Source organism: Rana temporaria, chromosome 7, assembly GCF_905171775.1.
Source record: "Rana temporaria chromosome 7, aRanTem1.1, whole genome shotgun sequence".
Classification (NCBI taxonomy): Eukaryota; Metazoa; Chordata; class Amphibia; order Anura; family Ranidae; genus Rana; species Rana temporaria.
Window position 1 is genome coordinate 150,184,063 of NC_053495.1, and position 17,761 is coordinate 150,201,823.

At 44.0% G+C, this 17,761-nt stretch overlaps 1 protein-coding gene across 1 annotated transcript in view; it reads right to left on the reverse strand.

The window, feature by feature from the left end:
- Positions 1 to 11,821: 11,821 nt before the first annotated feature.
- EEF1AKNMT (eEF1A lysine and N-terminal methyltransferase) overlaps positions 11,822 to 17,761 on the reverse strand; it is a 33,610-nt gene continuing 27,670 nt past the window's right edge. The window contains exons 6-8 of the mRNA XM_040360125.1: positions 17,522 to 17,734; positions 14,908 to 15,039; positions 11,822 to 12,246 (exon numbers count right to left, since the gene is read on the reverse strand). Coding sequence (XP_040216059.1) covers positions 11,972 to 12,246; positions 14,908 to 15,039; positions 17,522 to 17,734 — 620 coding nt within the window. The 3' untranslated portion in view covers positions 11,822 to 11,971. The remainder of the gene's footprint in view (positions 12,247 to 14,907; positions 15,040 to 17,521; positions 17,735 to 17,761) is intronic.

The following is a 17,761-nucleotide window of genomic DNA, read 5'->3' on the forward strand; positions in this document are numbered from 1 at the left end:
GTACTATCTCTGCCCCCACTGCTTGCAGAGATAGACAAGTATGGAAAAATCTCAAACTTTAGAGTAAACTATGACAAATCAGAGGCAATGGGGGTAGAGATGAATAATACACAACAACAACATTTGGCGAACTGCTTCCCGTTTAGATGGACGAACTCACATGTAGGATACCTGGGGACTAAAATACCGAAGAAACTAAGCAGAATATTAGAGTTAAATCTAGCCCCGTTGGTAAGACAATTGAAAAAAGACTTACAGAAATGGGACAAGGAGGTGTTTACTTGGTTCGGGAGGATTAACATCCTAAAGATGAATGCAATGCCGAGGTTATTGTACGTACTACAGACACTCCCAACAAGGATACCGCAGGGATTCCTAAAAGGAATCAAAGCGAAGTTTGCAGGATTCATATGGGCAGGGAAACCGGCAAGAGTGAGAAGAGATATCTTAACACTGCCAAAGGAAAAGGGGGGAGTAGGATTCCCAGATCCGCTAGCCTATTATGAGGCAGTTCACCTGTCGAGAGTACTTGACTGGTGCGTTGCGCCAAAGATCAAACCTTGGATCCTTTTAGAGCAAGAAATGACGGATATCCCACTGGAGGGGCTATTATGGCTCTCTAAATCGGTCATACCACAGACAGTCAAGAGACACCCAACGATAGGGACGACAATAAGTACTGTTAAAAAAGTACTTAAAAACCTAGATGACGAAACGGAAGTCAACCCGATGACACCAATTCTAGGGAACCCACTGTTTACTCCTGGCCTGAACGATCCAGGATTCGGGAACTTAAAAAATAGAGGTCAAACTAGATTGATACACTTTCAGAGAGAGAATCGGGTAATGTCTAATGAAGAAATAGAAAGGGAACTGGCCGAACATCTAGACCCGTTTAGGAGAAGACAGTTAGGGGGATTTCTCCGAACTATTCGAGGACAAATCAGGGTGAGAGAAATACTGACGGAATTTGAGAAAATGTGCCTTAAGAGAGAACCAGTAAGACATTCACTATCCCTGTTCTACTCAATGGTAAACGAAATAAAAGCGCCACGAGTAATAGGTTTTATTCAGAGTTGGGAAAGAGACCTAGAGGTAACATTCACGGAAACTCAGAAGAAAAAAATCTTTCAATTTAATCATAAAGCATCAATAGCATCTAAATTCCAAGAAGGAGGATATAAGATTCTGAGCAGGTGGTACAGAACACCGGAGGTCTTAAATCGGATATTTCCCCAAGTATCAAATATTTGCTGGCGATGTCAGAAAGAAGAGGGAACTCTGCTACACATTTTTTGGAACTGTGAAGGAGTCAAAGACTTTTGGAAAATGGTATCTGAAGTGATAGAAGAAATAACTGAGATAGTGTTGGGGGATGAACCGGCGACTTATCTGCTATTAGATTTACCCATGTCAATAGAAAAATTTAAGAGATCCTTAGTGAGACATTTAGTGGTCACAGCCAGATCGTGTATCCCGGCTCTTTGGAAGAGCGCATGTTCCCCAAGCAAATCACAATGGATAGCCAAAATCACTGAAATGCAAAGCATGGAAACCCTCACGGCTTCTTTGAGGGAGAGGGAGGAGAGGGTGGAAGAGATATGGGCACCATATGTCAGATATAGGGCGCGGGGGGGGGAGGGGTAAGGGTGAGGAGGAGAGTCCATTAGGAGGAGGAGGGAGAGCTTTAGGAGTTTTTTTTTTTTTTTTTTTTGGTTGTTATGCCGAGTAATAGACTCGGGGGAAGGGGGGGGGGAGGGGGAGAAGATGGGGTATTAGTGCCTTAAACAGGGGAAGATCACGTCAAAGATGTAGAAAAGGGAGGAAAAGAGGAAAAGGAGAAAAAGTACTTGGGTAGAAGAGATGTAGAGGGAGAGCGGTAGATAAAAATAGAGGAAATCTGAATAGGAGAAAAGACAAACATAAGAATGTAGAGTATGAAGCTGTTTATATTGTTTGATGTGATACGAACCTGTGTTTTGAGGCAAGGTGATATGTTGAAAAATGAAAAATAAAGAATTTGTAAAAAAAAAAAAAAATAAGACAACAGTAAAGCTCTACCAATCGCGGCGATACCTCACGTGTGGTTTGAACACCGTTTACATATGCGGGCGCTGCTCGCGTATGTGTTCGCTTCTGCGCGCAAGCTCGTCGGGACGGGGTGCATTTTTTTGGCTCCTAACTTTTTTAGCTGGCTCCTAGATTCCAAGCAAATTTGTCAAACCCTGCCCTAATGTCACCCTATCATTAGTAAATATTGATACAAAAAAATCACTGGCGCTCAATGGGAAATAACTAATATCCCATGAAATACTTGAAACCCTCGTATGGGCTGAGAACAGTCCGTGCTCATTAGTAAAGATTGTATAAACCTCTATTTTTATGCCCACTGTGTTTGGTAGTATCATCCTTTATTTCCTGGTCCCATAGAAGCCAAGGCAATTGACATAGGAGCACGCCCGTAAGGTAAATCCCTTGGGAGAGAGCCTCCCAGAGGGGGTTATCGAATGCATGTAGGAGCCGCTAGAGCTGCTGTGGGACCCCAGAACAGGAGAATCGGGCCCACTCTGTGCAAAACAAACTGCACAGCGGAGGTAAGTATGGCATGTTTGTTATTTTTATTTTAAAAGCGGATGTCCGCCGAAAAAAAAAATATTAAAAGCCAGCAGCTACAAATACTGCAGCTGCTGACTTTTAATATTAGGACACTTACCTGTCCTGGAGTCCAGCGCCGTCCGCAGGAGAGGATGAGCGATCGCTCATCACTCTGCTGCTCCCACTGCCATCCTCTGTGAGGGAACCAGGAAGTGAAGAGCTCCAGCTTCACTGCCCGGTTCCCTACGGCCCATGCACGAGACGCGCTGCGCCGTGCTGACTGGTTCCTGCTGTGTTCTTGGAGCTGTGCGTTTCCCAGAACACAACGGCGGGAGGGGGGTGTGATCGGACGTCCTGCCCACAGACTGTGTGGCTGGAAGTGGGTGCAAATACCTGTCTTTAGAGGTATCTGCACCCTCCTCCCCCCTGAAAGGTGTCAAATGTGACACCGGAGGGGGGAGGGTTTCAATGAGCGGAAGTTCCACTTTAGGGTGGAGCTCCGCTTTAAACTGAACCTTTACTGTCACTTTAAGATTCCTGCAAACATGTGAGTGTATCTTTTTAGTAATAAAGGAAATAATAATAAAGGAAAGTTTCGTTTTTACAATATCACACTATTGGAGTGCTTCTCTTTTTTATTCGGCCCGGCACCGCTCTGGAACGATTGCTGAGCTGCCGTTGGTTGCTGGAGCTTGTTGTTCATCAATCTTAACCACTTAACCAATTCTGACACCTCTCTCCTACATGTAAAAATCATCATACATTATATATGTTTTTTTTAGCAGAGACCCTAGAGACTACAATGACGGTCATTCCACCTTTGTATCTCGCATGATATTTCATGCTTTAAAAAAAAAAAAAAACAGTAAAATTAGCCCAATTTTTTTGCATAATGTGAAAGATGAAGTTACGCCAAGTAAATAGATACCCAACATGTCACCCTTCAAAATTGCACACGGTCGTGGAATGGCGCCAAGTTTCGGTACTTAAAAATTCCCACAGGCAATTTTTTTTTACTGGTTACATGTTTTGAGTTACAGAGGAGGTCGAGGGCTAGAATTATTGCTCTCGCTCTAACGTTTGCGGCAACACCTCACATGTGTGGTTTGAACACCGTTTTCATATGTGGGTGGGACTTACGTATGTGCTCGCTTCTGCGTGCGAGAACACGGGGACAGGGGCACTTAAAAAAAAAAATTTTATTGTTAATTTCACTTAAAAAAAAATGTATTTTGACACTTTTAAAAAAAAAATCATGTAAACATTTAATTGGATGTAATAGGAATATTGCATTACAGGACCTCTTTACAGTGAGATATGGGGTCAATATGACCCCCACATCTCACCTCTAGGCTGGGAAGCCTAAAATAATAATAAAAAAAAAAAAAACGATCACCGCTTCACAGCAAAAGCTGCACAGTTTTTTTTAATGCAGAGGCCGGGCGTGACATCATAACATCGCGCCCGGCCTCCGAAATTCATAGAGACTCTTGCGACCATGTGGTCTGCCGGAAAGCTCTATGATCAACATCCGGGCCGGCAGATCCTCTCACTGATCGCTCAGGTGAGTCGGTGGCATTCATAATATTTATTTGTTAGTGAGAAGGCGACCGTGGCTGATGTCACTTAATTCTGATTATATTTATTAATTAGTATTAATTTTTCTAAAGAATATCGTATCTGCCCCTTTTTTCACTTTATGTTGAGCATAGAGTTGTTTTCGGTCTGCTTGGCAATTTGTTAAGTATGACCGGCCGTCTTCTATTATATAGACACAAGATGGCGCTGTTGGCAGGTCTTTGTTTGTTGTGCTAGGTTGCTGAGGCAACGGCACACTGTATAACACACTGCGGGACGCACACGTTGATCTCCCCACCCTATGCTGATGAAGTCCCGCCTATTGGGACGTAACGTACGAAAGGGGGAGGAGTCACGTGACTTCACCCGCGCTCGCCGTCTCACACGCTGCTTTGTGAACAGAACGTAGAATCGGAAGCCTGCAGCTCCGATACATGCTATTGATGCTTCACACTCGGCTTTGAGTGCCACTAATTGTGAGTTGTTACCTGTTTTTTAATAAATACTTAGTTTTACCAGACAGAGAGCACTAGTCTGTTTCCTCTCTCATTCACATATACCCTCCTGCTGATCTGGAAATTGGCTGAGCTGAGTTGCTGGTAGCTGCCTGCCTATTGGGATTCAAAGGTTTTTTGCTTATACCTGGGAGGTGTAATACGCTTTGTGACCTAGCCATGGTCGAATGGCTAAGGTGAGAGGCCATCTATCTATTTATCTAACCGGTGGAGGATTCTTTACCTGTGGATCACAGATTTTCTGATTTACTGCACTCAATCACTTTACATTGGAGCACCATTTGGATTTTTCACTTGTGCACTTTATGGACTCTCTTTAATATTTAATTACTATTTTATTGTTTTAGATTTTATTTGCGCTGCACTATTTTATACACTATATGACTTTGGGACTTTTTATTTGAATTCATCCTTAGTGCTAACTTGCAATCTTTTGTTTTTTGTGTTTATTATTCCAGCGCTGAATTTTTCTTTATATCAGAGTCGGTGGAAGCACCAGAGGGCGGCAAGAGGGCAGGGGCGTCCCCTCTTGCTGCCCGTAAAAACGATCAAGCGGTGGAACAGCCGCTATGATCATTCTTATGGTGTAGGGCAGGGGTCTCCAAACTTTTCAAACAAAGGGCCAGTTTATTGGCCTTCAGACTTTAGGAGGGCCGGATTGTTTTTTGGAAAACCGATCGCAAATAGTGAAGTTAGGACCTTTCATTTCTGAGAAACGCACATTATCGTGCGGAGTCCCTCAAGGATCCCCCCTGTCGCTGGTGTTATTCAACATCTATCTTTGCCCTCTTTTTGAGATTATTAGCAGTCAAAAACTGCTCTACCACTCATATGCAGACGACACGCAACTATATTTCAGGATTTGCAATAAAAAGGATCACCACCTCAATCTAGAGACATGCCTCTCTTTGATAGAGGACTGGATGACAAAGAGTTATCTTAAACTCAACGGAGCGAAAACAGAACTTCTCCTGTTTCACGCCAAGCGTATGAATCAACCTGCAACAACTTGGACCCCCCCGCCCGTTCTGGGCAAAATCATCACCCCTAGCGCCAAAGTCAGAAGTCTTGGGGTCATCTTCGACTCCTACATGACAATGGATGCACAAATAGGGTCAGTAGTCAGCGGATCTCACCATCTGCTGCGCCTACTACGCAGACTTACTCCTTTTATTCCCAAGGAAGACATAGCGGGCGTGGTGGGAGCTATTGTAAACTCAAGATTGGACTATGCAAATGCCCTTTACCTCGGACTCCCCAAGTACCAAATCGCTCGTCTACAAGTCGTTCAAAATACGGCCGCTAGACTTGTGACTGGGAAAAAACCCTGGGAATCAATCTCACCTTCACTGAGAACTCTTCACTGGTTACCAGTAAAAGACAGAATCACTTTTAAAGCACTCTGTCTAACGCATAGATGTATCTATGGGAATGCTCCCCATTATCTATGCGAAAAAATAAAAGCTCACAACTCCAATCGCGTTCTGCGATCCACCAATCAAAATCTCCTCCAGATACCGAAAGCCAACTACAAGTCCAAAGGAGAAAGGAGATTTGCGGTCCAAGGGCCTAGACTATGAAACGCTTTACCAACCAGCATTCGGTTGGAGGAGAACCACTTGGCGTTCAGGAGAAAGATCAAGAGTCATCTCTTTTGATACCAAAGGAGACAGGAACAACAAGCGCCCAGAGGCGATTAAGTTCGCATGTGCTGCGCTATATAAGTTTTCATTCATTCATTGTTGTCAGCTTAGGCAGAAAATGTCCCGAGCCCAGCATCAGTGAGAATAAATAGGGCCTCAGGGTTCGTGGTCAGTAGTAGGAGGAGTAGTGCCCCTATTAGTATGAGGAATAGTATCCCATCATTGGTATCAGCAGAAGAAATAGTGCCTCCTTGGGAGGAATGGTACCCCAAGGGCCAGATAAAGGCTAGCAAAGGGCCGCATCTGGCCCCCAGGCCGCAGTTTGGAGACCACTGGTGTATGTAATTGCTGGCTGAAAATACCGATATCTGAATGATGCCTGTAGCTGTAGACATCATTCAGATATATCGCCACAAAGCAGAGGACGTCATATGACGGCCAGCGGACGGCAAGTGATTAAAGTGAACCTCCTGCCTACCTGGGATGTCGGATTATCTCTGTAAGATGAGCATGTGTTGACCACCCTTATTAGGGTGTCACGTGATATCTGGTAAGAAGTGTATCAGAGGAAAGGGTGTCACCTGGCTTTCCTAAGGATTCATTTGCCGTCACATTTGTGGGATTACTGCAATTGGAACTTTCGGCTTTTTCTTTTAGATATCTTGGACTTTACAGGTGAAACTCTAAAAATTTGAATATCGGTCAAAAGTTCATTTATTTCACTAATGCAACTTAAAAGGTGAAACTAATATATTAGAGAGACTCATTACATGCAAAGCAAGATAGGTCAAGCCGTGATTTGTCATATTTGTGATGATTATGGCTTACAGCTCATGAAAACCCCAAATCCACAACTTTTGATCATTTATCTGGAATTCCTCTTCTGGATTGGATGATGGAGGCTGTTCCGTGGGGACCCTTGTGAGGGGTGTTTCCGAGCTCAGACGGGTTCTATCGCCTGTTGGTGAGTGGGCGGCGGCGACTTTGTTTTTCTCATGAAAATGGTTTTTAACCACTTCCAGACCTGCGCACGACGATGTACGTCCTGTTTTTAAAGATTGATATCTCGGTAACGGCAGCAGCTGCTGCCACAACCGAGGTATCGATCTTTAGTGTGCGCGGTCTGGTACACGATAACGGCGGTCTCCGCGGCGGATTCGCCGCGAGATCGCCGTTATCGGTGGCGGGAGAGGGGGCCCTCCCGCCGCTCTCCCGCGCCCTCCGCCGCTTACCGGAGCCGTCGGTAGCGGCGGAGGAGATCGCGACTGTTCGGCAGCTGAGCGGGGACGAGACTGAAGGAAAAATCTCCTTCGCCCGTCCCCATAGCTCTGCTGGGCGGAAGTGACGTCAAAACGTCAGTCCCGCCCAGCCTCTTAAAGAGACTAACTTTCAAATATTTGTTTTGTTTTTTTGCAATTTAGTCTAAATATGAGATCTGAGGTCTTTTTGACCCCAGATCTCATATTTAAGAGGACCTGTCATGCTTTTTTCTATTACAAGGGATGTTTACATTCCTTATAATAGGAATAAAAGTGATCAATTTTTTTTTTCAGTGTAAAAAGTAATAAAATAAATAAAAATAAATAAGAAAACAAAAAAAAATGTTTTTAAAGCGCCCCGTCCTGATGAGCTCGCGCGCAGAAGCGAACGCATACGCGAGTAGCGACCGCATATGAAAACGGTGTTCAAATCACACAAGTGAGGTATCGCCGCGATCGTTAGAGCGAGAGCAATAATTCTAGCCCTAGGCCTACTCTGTAGCTCAAAAAATGCAATCTCTAGAATTTTTTAAACATCGCCTATCGAGATTTTTAAGGGTAAAAGTTTGACGCCATGCCACGAGCGGGCGCAATTTTTAAGCGTGACATGTTGGGCATCATTTTACTCGGCGTAACATTATCTTTCACAATATATAAAAAAATTGGGCCAAATTTATTGTTGTCTTATTTTTTTATTAAAAAAAGTGCATTTTTTCCAAAAAAAGTGCGCTTGTAAGACCGCTGCGCAAATACGGTGTGACAAAAATATTGGAATGACCACTATTTTATTCTCTAGGGTGTTAGAAAAAAAATATATATAATGTTTGGGGGGTTTGAAGTAATTTTCTAGCAGAAAAAACTGTTTTAGTCTTGCAAACACCAAATCTAAAAAACACCTAAGGTCTGGAAGTGGTTAAACCAACATTCTAATATAAAACTATTACAATTCAGTGTTGGTATGTATGGTGGACATATGGATGTGCTTCAATGTTGATGTTACCAGAGAACATTGTTTTGAGACGCTCTTTTTCAGAATGTATTTGCACTTTCTCCTATAAGGCCTCTGAAGAAGAGATTCAATTCTTGAAACATGTTAGGCTTCATCCTAATTCATCAGCATGACGTTGCCTACACACCATCGTTTTAAGCAAAGCAAAGCGCGGTGACGTACAACACGTACGACAGCACTATAAAGGGGAAGTTCCATTCGCCTTTGGGCTGCTTTAGCTGATTCCGTGTTAGTAAAAGACGATTTGCGCTTTTCTGTCTGTTACAGCGTGATGAATGTGCTTACTCCATTATGAACGGTAGTTTTACCAGAACGAGCGTTCCCATCTCATAACTTGCTTCTGAGCATGCGCGGGTTATTTACGTTGTTTTTAGCCCACACACGATCATTTTTTACAACCCGAAAAACTACATCGTTTAAAACGACGTTAAAAAATGCAGCATGTTCGAATTTTTTTTGTCGTTTTTCAGAACCTGAAAAATGATGTGAAGCCCACACACGATCATTTTAAATGACATTTTTGAAAAACAACGTTGTTTTCATGCCGAAAAATGATCGTGTGTACGCGGCATTACGGAAATTTGTAATAGCTCATCTGAGCATAATTTTGTCTTCGTATATCAATGTATTGTACAAACTACCGACATGTTTGATATTGTACATATATATGTTTTTTAATTGTTTTTCAAATAAATGATATTTTATGATATATAAAATTCTATCTGTTTGCCCATAAAGTCCCATTTACCGGGGGGTACTTGTGCCCTGTTTTTCAGGGTTCTTTTTCCCAATGTCTGGGATGTTGGCAACGCTCTAGGGAGAATTTTCTATTCTCTCTTTGTGGTTCACCACTTATACTAAATGTAGTCTATAGGGTGCCAATTCGTTATTCAAGAACCAGAGCTTTTCAATAAATAAATCCAACATTTTAGACCAAGTAGAATATTTAAAGAAGAGAAAACCACTAAAGATTATTTTTTTCTCCGCCTATGTGGCCCTAGACCTCGTCTAAAATATATTGCTTTGATTAGTATTTACCATATATACTCAAGTATAAGCCGACCCGAATATAAGCCGAGGCACCTAATTTTACCACAAAAAAATGGAAAAACATATTGTCTCGAGAATAAGCCTAGGGTGAGAATGCAGCAGCTACTGTAAGTGGAAAAGAGTGTCAACGATGCCCATCTGCTGACTCACTGTGCCCATTGCATGCATGATTACCGTATTTATTGGCGTAGAACGCACACTTTTTTCCCCTAAAATCAGGGGGAAATCGTGGGTGCGCGTTATACGTTGATCCGTGCTGTCTCTGAGTGCCGCCGCTGACATATACCGAGCGCAGTACACTCGGCTCCGCTCGCGGTCACGCCCTGTGCCGCCTCCTAGCCTTTATGCGAGGAGCCGAGCGTGGCCGACTGTACCGCGCTCGGTATATGTTGGCGGCGGCGCTCAGAGACAGCGCGGGGAGGACACCACCAAGGCCCCGAGTGTACTGCGCTCGGTATATGTCGGCGGCGGCGCTCAGAGACAACGCGGGAGAACACCACCAAGGCCGCAGACGGACACCGGACCGGACAAGGCTGCCGGGCAAGACACCGACTAGGGGCATTCAAACTGTAAGTAATTAATTTTTTTTCCTGAAATTTCCCTTCTAGACTTGGGGTGAGCGCTATACGCCGGTGCGCGCTATACCCAGATAAATACGGTAGTTTATATTAATTAAATACCCACCAAGCATTTAAACTAAATCCAAGGTGCTGCGCACATCTTAATTTCAGCCTGCACCATTTTAAGTAGACAATCTTCTTTCTTGACAGTATTGTCTCTTTCTATATAAAGCTTTCAGAACTCACATTATCAAAACACATTTTAAGCACAATAAACAATAAACTTACGCTGTGTGTATAGGAATGTCTGCGCTGTCCCGCCTCCTCCTCCTCGTAACAATAAACTAAAGCCCTGTACACACGATCGGTTTGTCCGATTAAAACAGACCTATGAACTTCTCCCTACACCCGCTGTCACAATTTGAAAATAGTGTGACGGTGCGGTGCTCTTCCCACATGCCTGCTGGCACAAGTAGGAGGGATCGGGGATAGGCTGCAGATGCTGAAAAATGCTACATAGCAAAAAGGTGAACATATCCTTTAAGGCACTGATGCTTTTGATTGCTAGTCTCAGAAGACATGGAGTTATATTTTGTGAATGTAATTTCCATGCTGCTTGCTGGAGAGAAATCTGCACTTCACACATCTTCAGGTTTAAGATTTATTCTGTGGCTCTCCTGCTGCTTCTTGAATATTTCCCAACCAATCAGAAAGGTCTCTGACATGAGAAAGCAAAGTCCTGCCTCTACCAAGATGGCATCCCCCACACAGCTACACAAAGCAGATCAGGGCAAGTCAATAATGGGGAAATTTCAAATGACGGTAACACTGCTGACTAGTCCTTTGCCCCCAACATCCCATTGTTGTGCACAGCTTCCAGAGTTCAGATCCTCTTTATCACTAAGGCCGCGTACACACGATCGGTCAAAACAGATGAAAACGGACTGAAGGACTGTTTCATCGGTTAACCGATGAAGCCGACTGATGGTCTGATGTGCCTACACACCATCGGTTAAAAAAACCAATGAGTCCAACACGGTGACGTAAAACACACGATGTGCATAAAAAAAAACGAAGTTCAATGCTTCCAAGCATGTGTCGACTTAATTCTGAGCATGCGCGGCTTTTTGAACGATGCTTTTGCATACCAACGATCGGTTTTGACCTATTGGTTAGGCGTCCATCGGTTCAATTTTAAAGCAAGTTCTCTTTTTTTTGACCGAAGGATAACTGACCGATGGGACCCACACACGATCGGTTTGGACCGATGAAACGGTCCTTCAGTCCGTTTTCATCGGTTTTGACGGATCGTGTGTACGCGGCCTAAGGCCCCTTTCACATTGGGGCAGGAGGTGCGGTGGCGGTATTCGGCTGCTAGCAGAGCGGTTTTTATAGCCACGATTTTTACTTTGCTTTCAATGGGAAGGAGCGATGGAGAAGCGGTAAACACACCGCTCCAAAGATGTGGCTAGCAAGACTTTTGGAGCGGTCCTGCTAGCGCAGGGCTTTCACACTGGAGAAACAGCAGGTCGGTTGGCAGGTGCTATTTTTAGTACAATAGCGCCTACAAACCCCCTCAGTGTGAAAGGGGCCTAAATTATAAGAAGCACTGTGCAGAAATTATGCTATATTGTATAGGTTATATACATTTTAACAAAAAAATGGAGTTACACCTCATCTGTTACAGACACCAATTAGTGTTCTTCTCTTGATAAGGTAGAATGTTCAATGTTTTCCATGTGCTAAAAAGACTGCAGAATATTCAAACTATTTGTATTGACTTGAACATTTCGGACAGGGTATAGGTCTCATCCCAGAGAACTCCAGGCCTCTTTAACTCTTTCTCCAGGTTTTTAGCAGATTCCATTAATTCTGTCAGGCTAATTTTCAGTTCAGGATTGGGGCAACAAAATAGGATTTCATTCACTTCATCCTCGATCATCAGAGCATAAATCAGTGGGAAGACTTCTTGAATGACACTTGTCACCTGTCTCTTCAAAATGGCATCACGGCACACCAGATTCAAAATAAAGACCCCTGCAAGAAAAAGTTAAACCAAAAACAACCATTTATTTGAAAATTTAGAAAGCAAATGTGTGTATAGTGTACATTGTAGAGACGACTATCCCACTTCCTGTCACTAACAGCACAATGTTTTGGACACGTTCTTAGGAAGCTTCTGATAAAGGACAAGTATGTGCAAAATGTTGGAGTAATAAAAATAAAAATGGAAAACTCTACAAGATCAATTTCAGGCACAAACTTGTTTGTGGCTTTATGAGTGGATCTGCTCAGGTTGTGGACCATGTGAAGCTTAGTTTGCTTCTGCATAAACAGACGCAGAAATCTGCCAGCTGCACACTGCTTGGGGGAATCGCACAGCTAGTCGTTTCCCTCTCTTGCTGGGCATGGAAGGATTAGCTCTGCATGCTCAACTCCATCATTTGTGATCATTCCTCTGAACTGAAGCACCATCATCCTGCAAGCTCCATGCTCTAAATAGGCTTTAAGGCGAGGTCAGTGCAGTCAGCATGCACCTAATGAAAAGTGTTTTGTCTTACTACTCTCTACACTTTGGACTCATTTTGGTTAACTCAGATGTCGTCTCCGATCTATTCCACACATCCATAAAAGAGGCAGTGCAGACCGAAGCAGAAAGTGCCTTGCATACTCTATATTGCATCATTGTGATACTCTTGCCTTCTCATGGTGGGCACCCACTAGGTGGTCCTTGTTTGACCCCAGTTGCATTGTGATTGTGTTATTTTCTTTTCCTGGTAACAGAATGGATATCACTGTTTGCTTTTTAATAGGTAAGTTCACCTTTACAAAGAAATCTGTAAGGTGAACTTACACAGGACCCCCTACTCAACCCACCACCCGATCCCACTGACCTGGACCGCGGCAATCTCCTGTTCCGAGCCCCGGTATATCTGCATTTGGACATTCAACTAAAGGGATTTCTAACCCCCGGACTCCTGACACGGACCTGGTGAGCAGGACCGGGGGGGGGGTCCTGTGCAAGTTCACCTTATAGATTTTTATGTTAAGGTGAACTTACACTTCACATTTTTCGGCTGCTGTATAAAAAAAAAAAAAATCCACTTTTGATAACATAAGTGTTTGTGTTCTATGGTTATATACACTTAAAGCGGTTGTAAACCGCATAAACTTTTTTTTTTTCAAACCTGCAAGGCAAAAGGTATAATCAGCTAGTATGCACCGCATACTAGCCGATTATGAAATACTTACCTCGGAACGAGGTGAAGAACACTTACCTGGTCTATGCCGAGCGAGATGTCATCTTGCTCCGGCGTGTCTTCCGGGTATCGCCGCTCCAGCGATGTGATTGACTGGAGCGGCGATGACGTCACTCCCGCGCGTGCGCGCGGGAGATTTAAAATCGTCGGGGTCCGGCGGATGCCGGTCCTTTCGCCGTGGATTCCCCCCTGTGCATGCGCCGCCCGCATTGCGAGGGGAATATCTCCTAAACCGTACAGGTTTAGGAGATATTTTTTATACCTACAGGTAAGCCTTATTATAGGCTTATCTGTAGGTAAAAGTGGGTTTACAACCACTTTAAAGAAAGACTGAACTTCGGAAATTCGTCAGGTGCTTCTGTTAATGTTCAATCACGGTATATTCACATAGAATATTATACACATGTTCTGTTGGTAATACAATACACCAGCCATAATCTGCTTTTACGATATTGCTTAAAAAAAAAAAAATATTCTCTTGTTAATTCATACTACTATTATGGATTGTAATTACTCTGCTGGCCTTTAACCACATCCCTACCGCGTCATTGTAAAATGACGGCGGCAGGAACCCCTCCTCGATCCGGGTGGACGTCATATGACGTCCTGCGTTCCCGGCGATCTAGGACGCGCGCCCGCAGACGCTCGTGACCCAGCGCGGGTGCCCGGCCGCCGCGATTGCCGGTAATCACGGCAGGAGCCCCCTACAGTTATAACACATCTTAGGGAACATATTAACCCCTTCAACGCCCCCTAGTGGTTAACCCCTTCCCTGCCAGTCACATTTACACAGTAATCAATGCATATTTATAGCATTAATCGCTGTATGAATGTGAATGGTCCCAAAAACGTGTCAAAAGTGTCCGATGTGTTCGCCGCAATGTCACGGTGACAGTAAAAAAAAAAAAAAAACGCAAATCGCCGCCAATACTAGTAAAAAAATTAATAAAATAAAAAGGCCATAAATCAACTATTTTGTAGACGCTATAACTTTTGCGCAAACCAATCAATATATGATTAATGCGATTTTTTTTTACCAAAAATATGTAGAAGAATACGTATCGGCCTAAACTGAGGAAAATATTTTTTTTTTTTTTTTTTAAAACTGTGATATTTATTAAATAAAAAAGTAAAAAATATTGTGTTTTTTTTTTTAAATTGTCACTCTTCTTTTGTTTATAGCGCAAAAAATAAAAACCGCAGAGATGATCAAATACCACCAAAAGAAAGCTCTATTTGTGGGAACAAAATGCTAAAAAAAAATTTGGGTACAGTGTAGCACGACCGCGCAATTGTCATTCAAAGTGCGACAGTGCTGAAAGCTGAACATTGGCTTGGGCAGGAAGGTGCGTAAGTGCCCGGTATGGAAGTGGTTAAAGTCCCATTAGGGGTTTTGTTTTCCCCTCTTTCTTCACATAATATACCATGTTCTACTCACCATTATTCTTGAGGAGTTTGTGCACATTTTGAAGAAAGATTTTCTCCACAAAAGCAGGTGGTGGACAGCTCATGCCAAGACTGGTGTCTTTACTGTCCACATCAAACATTATCACGTCATAAGCAGCTTTGTCTGTAGAGAAAGAAAATAAAAACGCAGAGATCAGCTTTTCTACAACTTGTGATTAGAGTTGACACTTCATCTTAAAACATGTGACTAAGAAGCAATGGATCCAATAACATATTATAAAGTGTCTGTGAGAGATCACATGTCATTTTGTTTTTGAACTATACTAATCTGCTATTTAACTTTGTTTAGTGTTTAAAACAGGGGTGCCCTACTTTTGAAGAGCGAGGGCCACTTAAGCGGCTTGGTAACCGGTCGCGGGCCACAATGAGTGGAGCGGGTGGATCACAGCCCACTCTACTCTATGGGGCTCCTGATCAGATGGAAGAGGACAGATCCTCTTCTGTTTTTTTTAGCGGATCGTATTGGACGTAGGTGGGTGTAAACGGACACATCTGCTGCTCCATAGGAGGTATATGGAGGGTCTGATTGGGTCAAACCGATTGTGTGAAAGGGACCTAAGGCTGCTTTCACACTGAAGCGCTACAGTGTACCTACACAGAGGGCGCAGCGCAGTGCCCCTGTGGCTTTCCTGCAGGTAAGCAGCACTTTGCCATAGACTTCTATTATATACTGCAGGTGTAGAGCACTTTCTGAAAGCGCACCAAACCCACAGGTAATAACAGAAGTCTATGTCTCAGTGCAGGTAACCCACAGGTGCACTGCACTGCACCTGCGGATCAGTATGAAATCAGCTCAGTAACCACTGCAGAACAGATATGCCCATATTATACACTGTGATTTTCGTAATAAACGTACCTTTAATAACAGTCTTCTATTCAAGTATTGGCCGCTGCTGCTGTCCCAGGCAGAGCGCATTTGTTATCACTCCGCCTGTGACAGGAGGTGGTGCTATACAGGAAACATAGGCTTATGCGGCTCTGCTTCACAACTGCGTGCTTCCTCTACTGCAGGCTTCATTCAAAACAGTGATGCTTTGAGATGGCAGGACGGCAACCCGTGATCTGGCATTGCCAACCAGACATCCCAGAGCAGATCACGGGCCACGTTGGGCACCCCTGGTTTAAAAGACGCCTAGAGACATTAAAGAGCATTCCCCTGGTCCAGTAGCTTCTAGCCAAACCATGAAATGTTAGTAAGCTTGTGGGACTCCTCTTGTGGGAAAAGACAATTGGCTGGGTTGGATATTACCGTATTTATCGGCGTATACCGCACACTTTTTTGCCCTGAAAATCAGGGCAAAATCGTGGGTGCGCGGTATACGCCGATACCCGCTTTCCCGCGCCGAGTTTGAATACTGCGCCGACATATACAGAGCGCAGTACACTCGTGTATTGTCGGGCAGTCTCGGCTCTTCCCGCGCTGACGTCCTGGACGTCAGTGCGAGAGAAGCCGAGCATTGCCGACAATACACGAGTGTACTGCGCTCTGTATATGTCGGCGCAGTATTCAAACTCGGCGCGGGAAACGAGCGGGGAGGACGCCGCAGAAGGACGCCGGACCCGACGAAGAGGACAACCGAAGCCGCAGACGGACGCCAGACCCGACGAAGAGGACACCGATGGACGCTGCGCAAGACACCAAAACTGTAAGTACAAAACAACTTTTTTCCACAGGATTCGAGGCAACTTTAGGGGTGCGCGCTATACCCCGATAAATACGGTACATAAGAAATTGGCAGCTTAGGATCCTGCTATGGCATGCAACACATTCTTGACAGTCCTAGGGCTAAAGGAAACCATACATGCTGCTAAACAGTTTTTAGCTGTCATTTGTTTTTAGTGAGAGAGTAAAACTATTTTGTTCCTATGGGAAACAAATACTTTTCTTTTAGGCCCTTTGCACAAGAAGACCAGTAAGAAAATGTAAAGAAAGAAACTTATTGAATCATGATCCTTGACCATAGGGTTACAGCGCCACCTACAGGAATGGGACACTAGGCAGGAAAATGACACATAACCCACCTATGGCCAGTCCTAGCTGGTATAACCCCCATCTCTGCTATAGATATACAGATCCACCTGTCTGGTCAGGCCAGGGGAACAATGTGACACAAATTACAGGAGTCGGTCATATGTGTCCCAGCGAGATGTTTAACTCCCTGGCCACCACTGTCCAGGAACTGGCTCATTGCGGCCGACCCAGCACAGAACTTTAGGTCTGTGCATGCTCATTGGCGAGACTGGGGTAAGCGCTGGATCTAAATTATCCAGCCTGTCGCCCAGCCCAGTTGTTTGCTGAAGATCTCTGCAGGAAAAATTCCAGAAGAAAAAAAGGGCTATGGAACCATAGGTCCCAGCAGGGAACACTAGGCAGAAATAACTGGCTTGCCTATGGCAGAGTGGGGGTTTAGACCAGCTAAGACTGCCCATAGGCGGTGATATGTTCTTTTTCTGCCTAGTGACCTACTCCTGTAGGTGGCACTATAACCCTACAGTCAAGGATCAGAAGAGCTGTGTCCATCAATGAACGTAAAAAAACTTTACACGCAAAAAATAAATCAAACATGACATGGATATCAACTTACCTTTGTCTGCCAGGTTGTTGATATGAACCAATCCATCAGCTAAATGAACTTTCATACGCTCATCTTGAGTGAAACCAAACCAACTGGTAGCCACATCCAATACGGAAGGGTCAATTTCAACAGCTTCAACATGTGAACCCAAGAAATAGTCATGAATAAAAAGGGATAAGCTTCCTCCTCCCAGTCCTACCACCAATACAGATATGCGCTGGTCTGTAAAAAAAAAAAGCAAGACTTAAA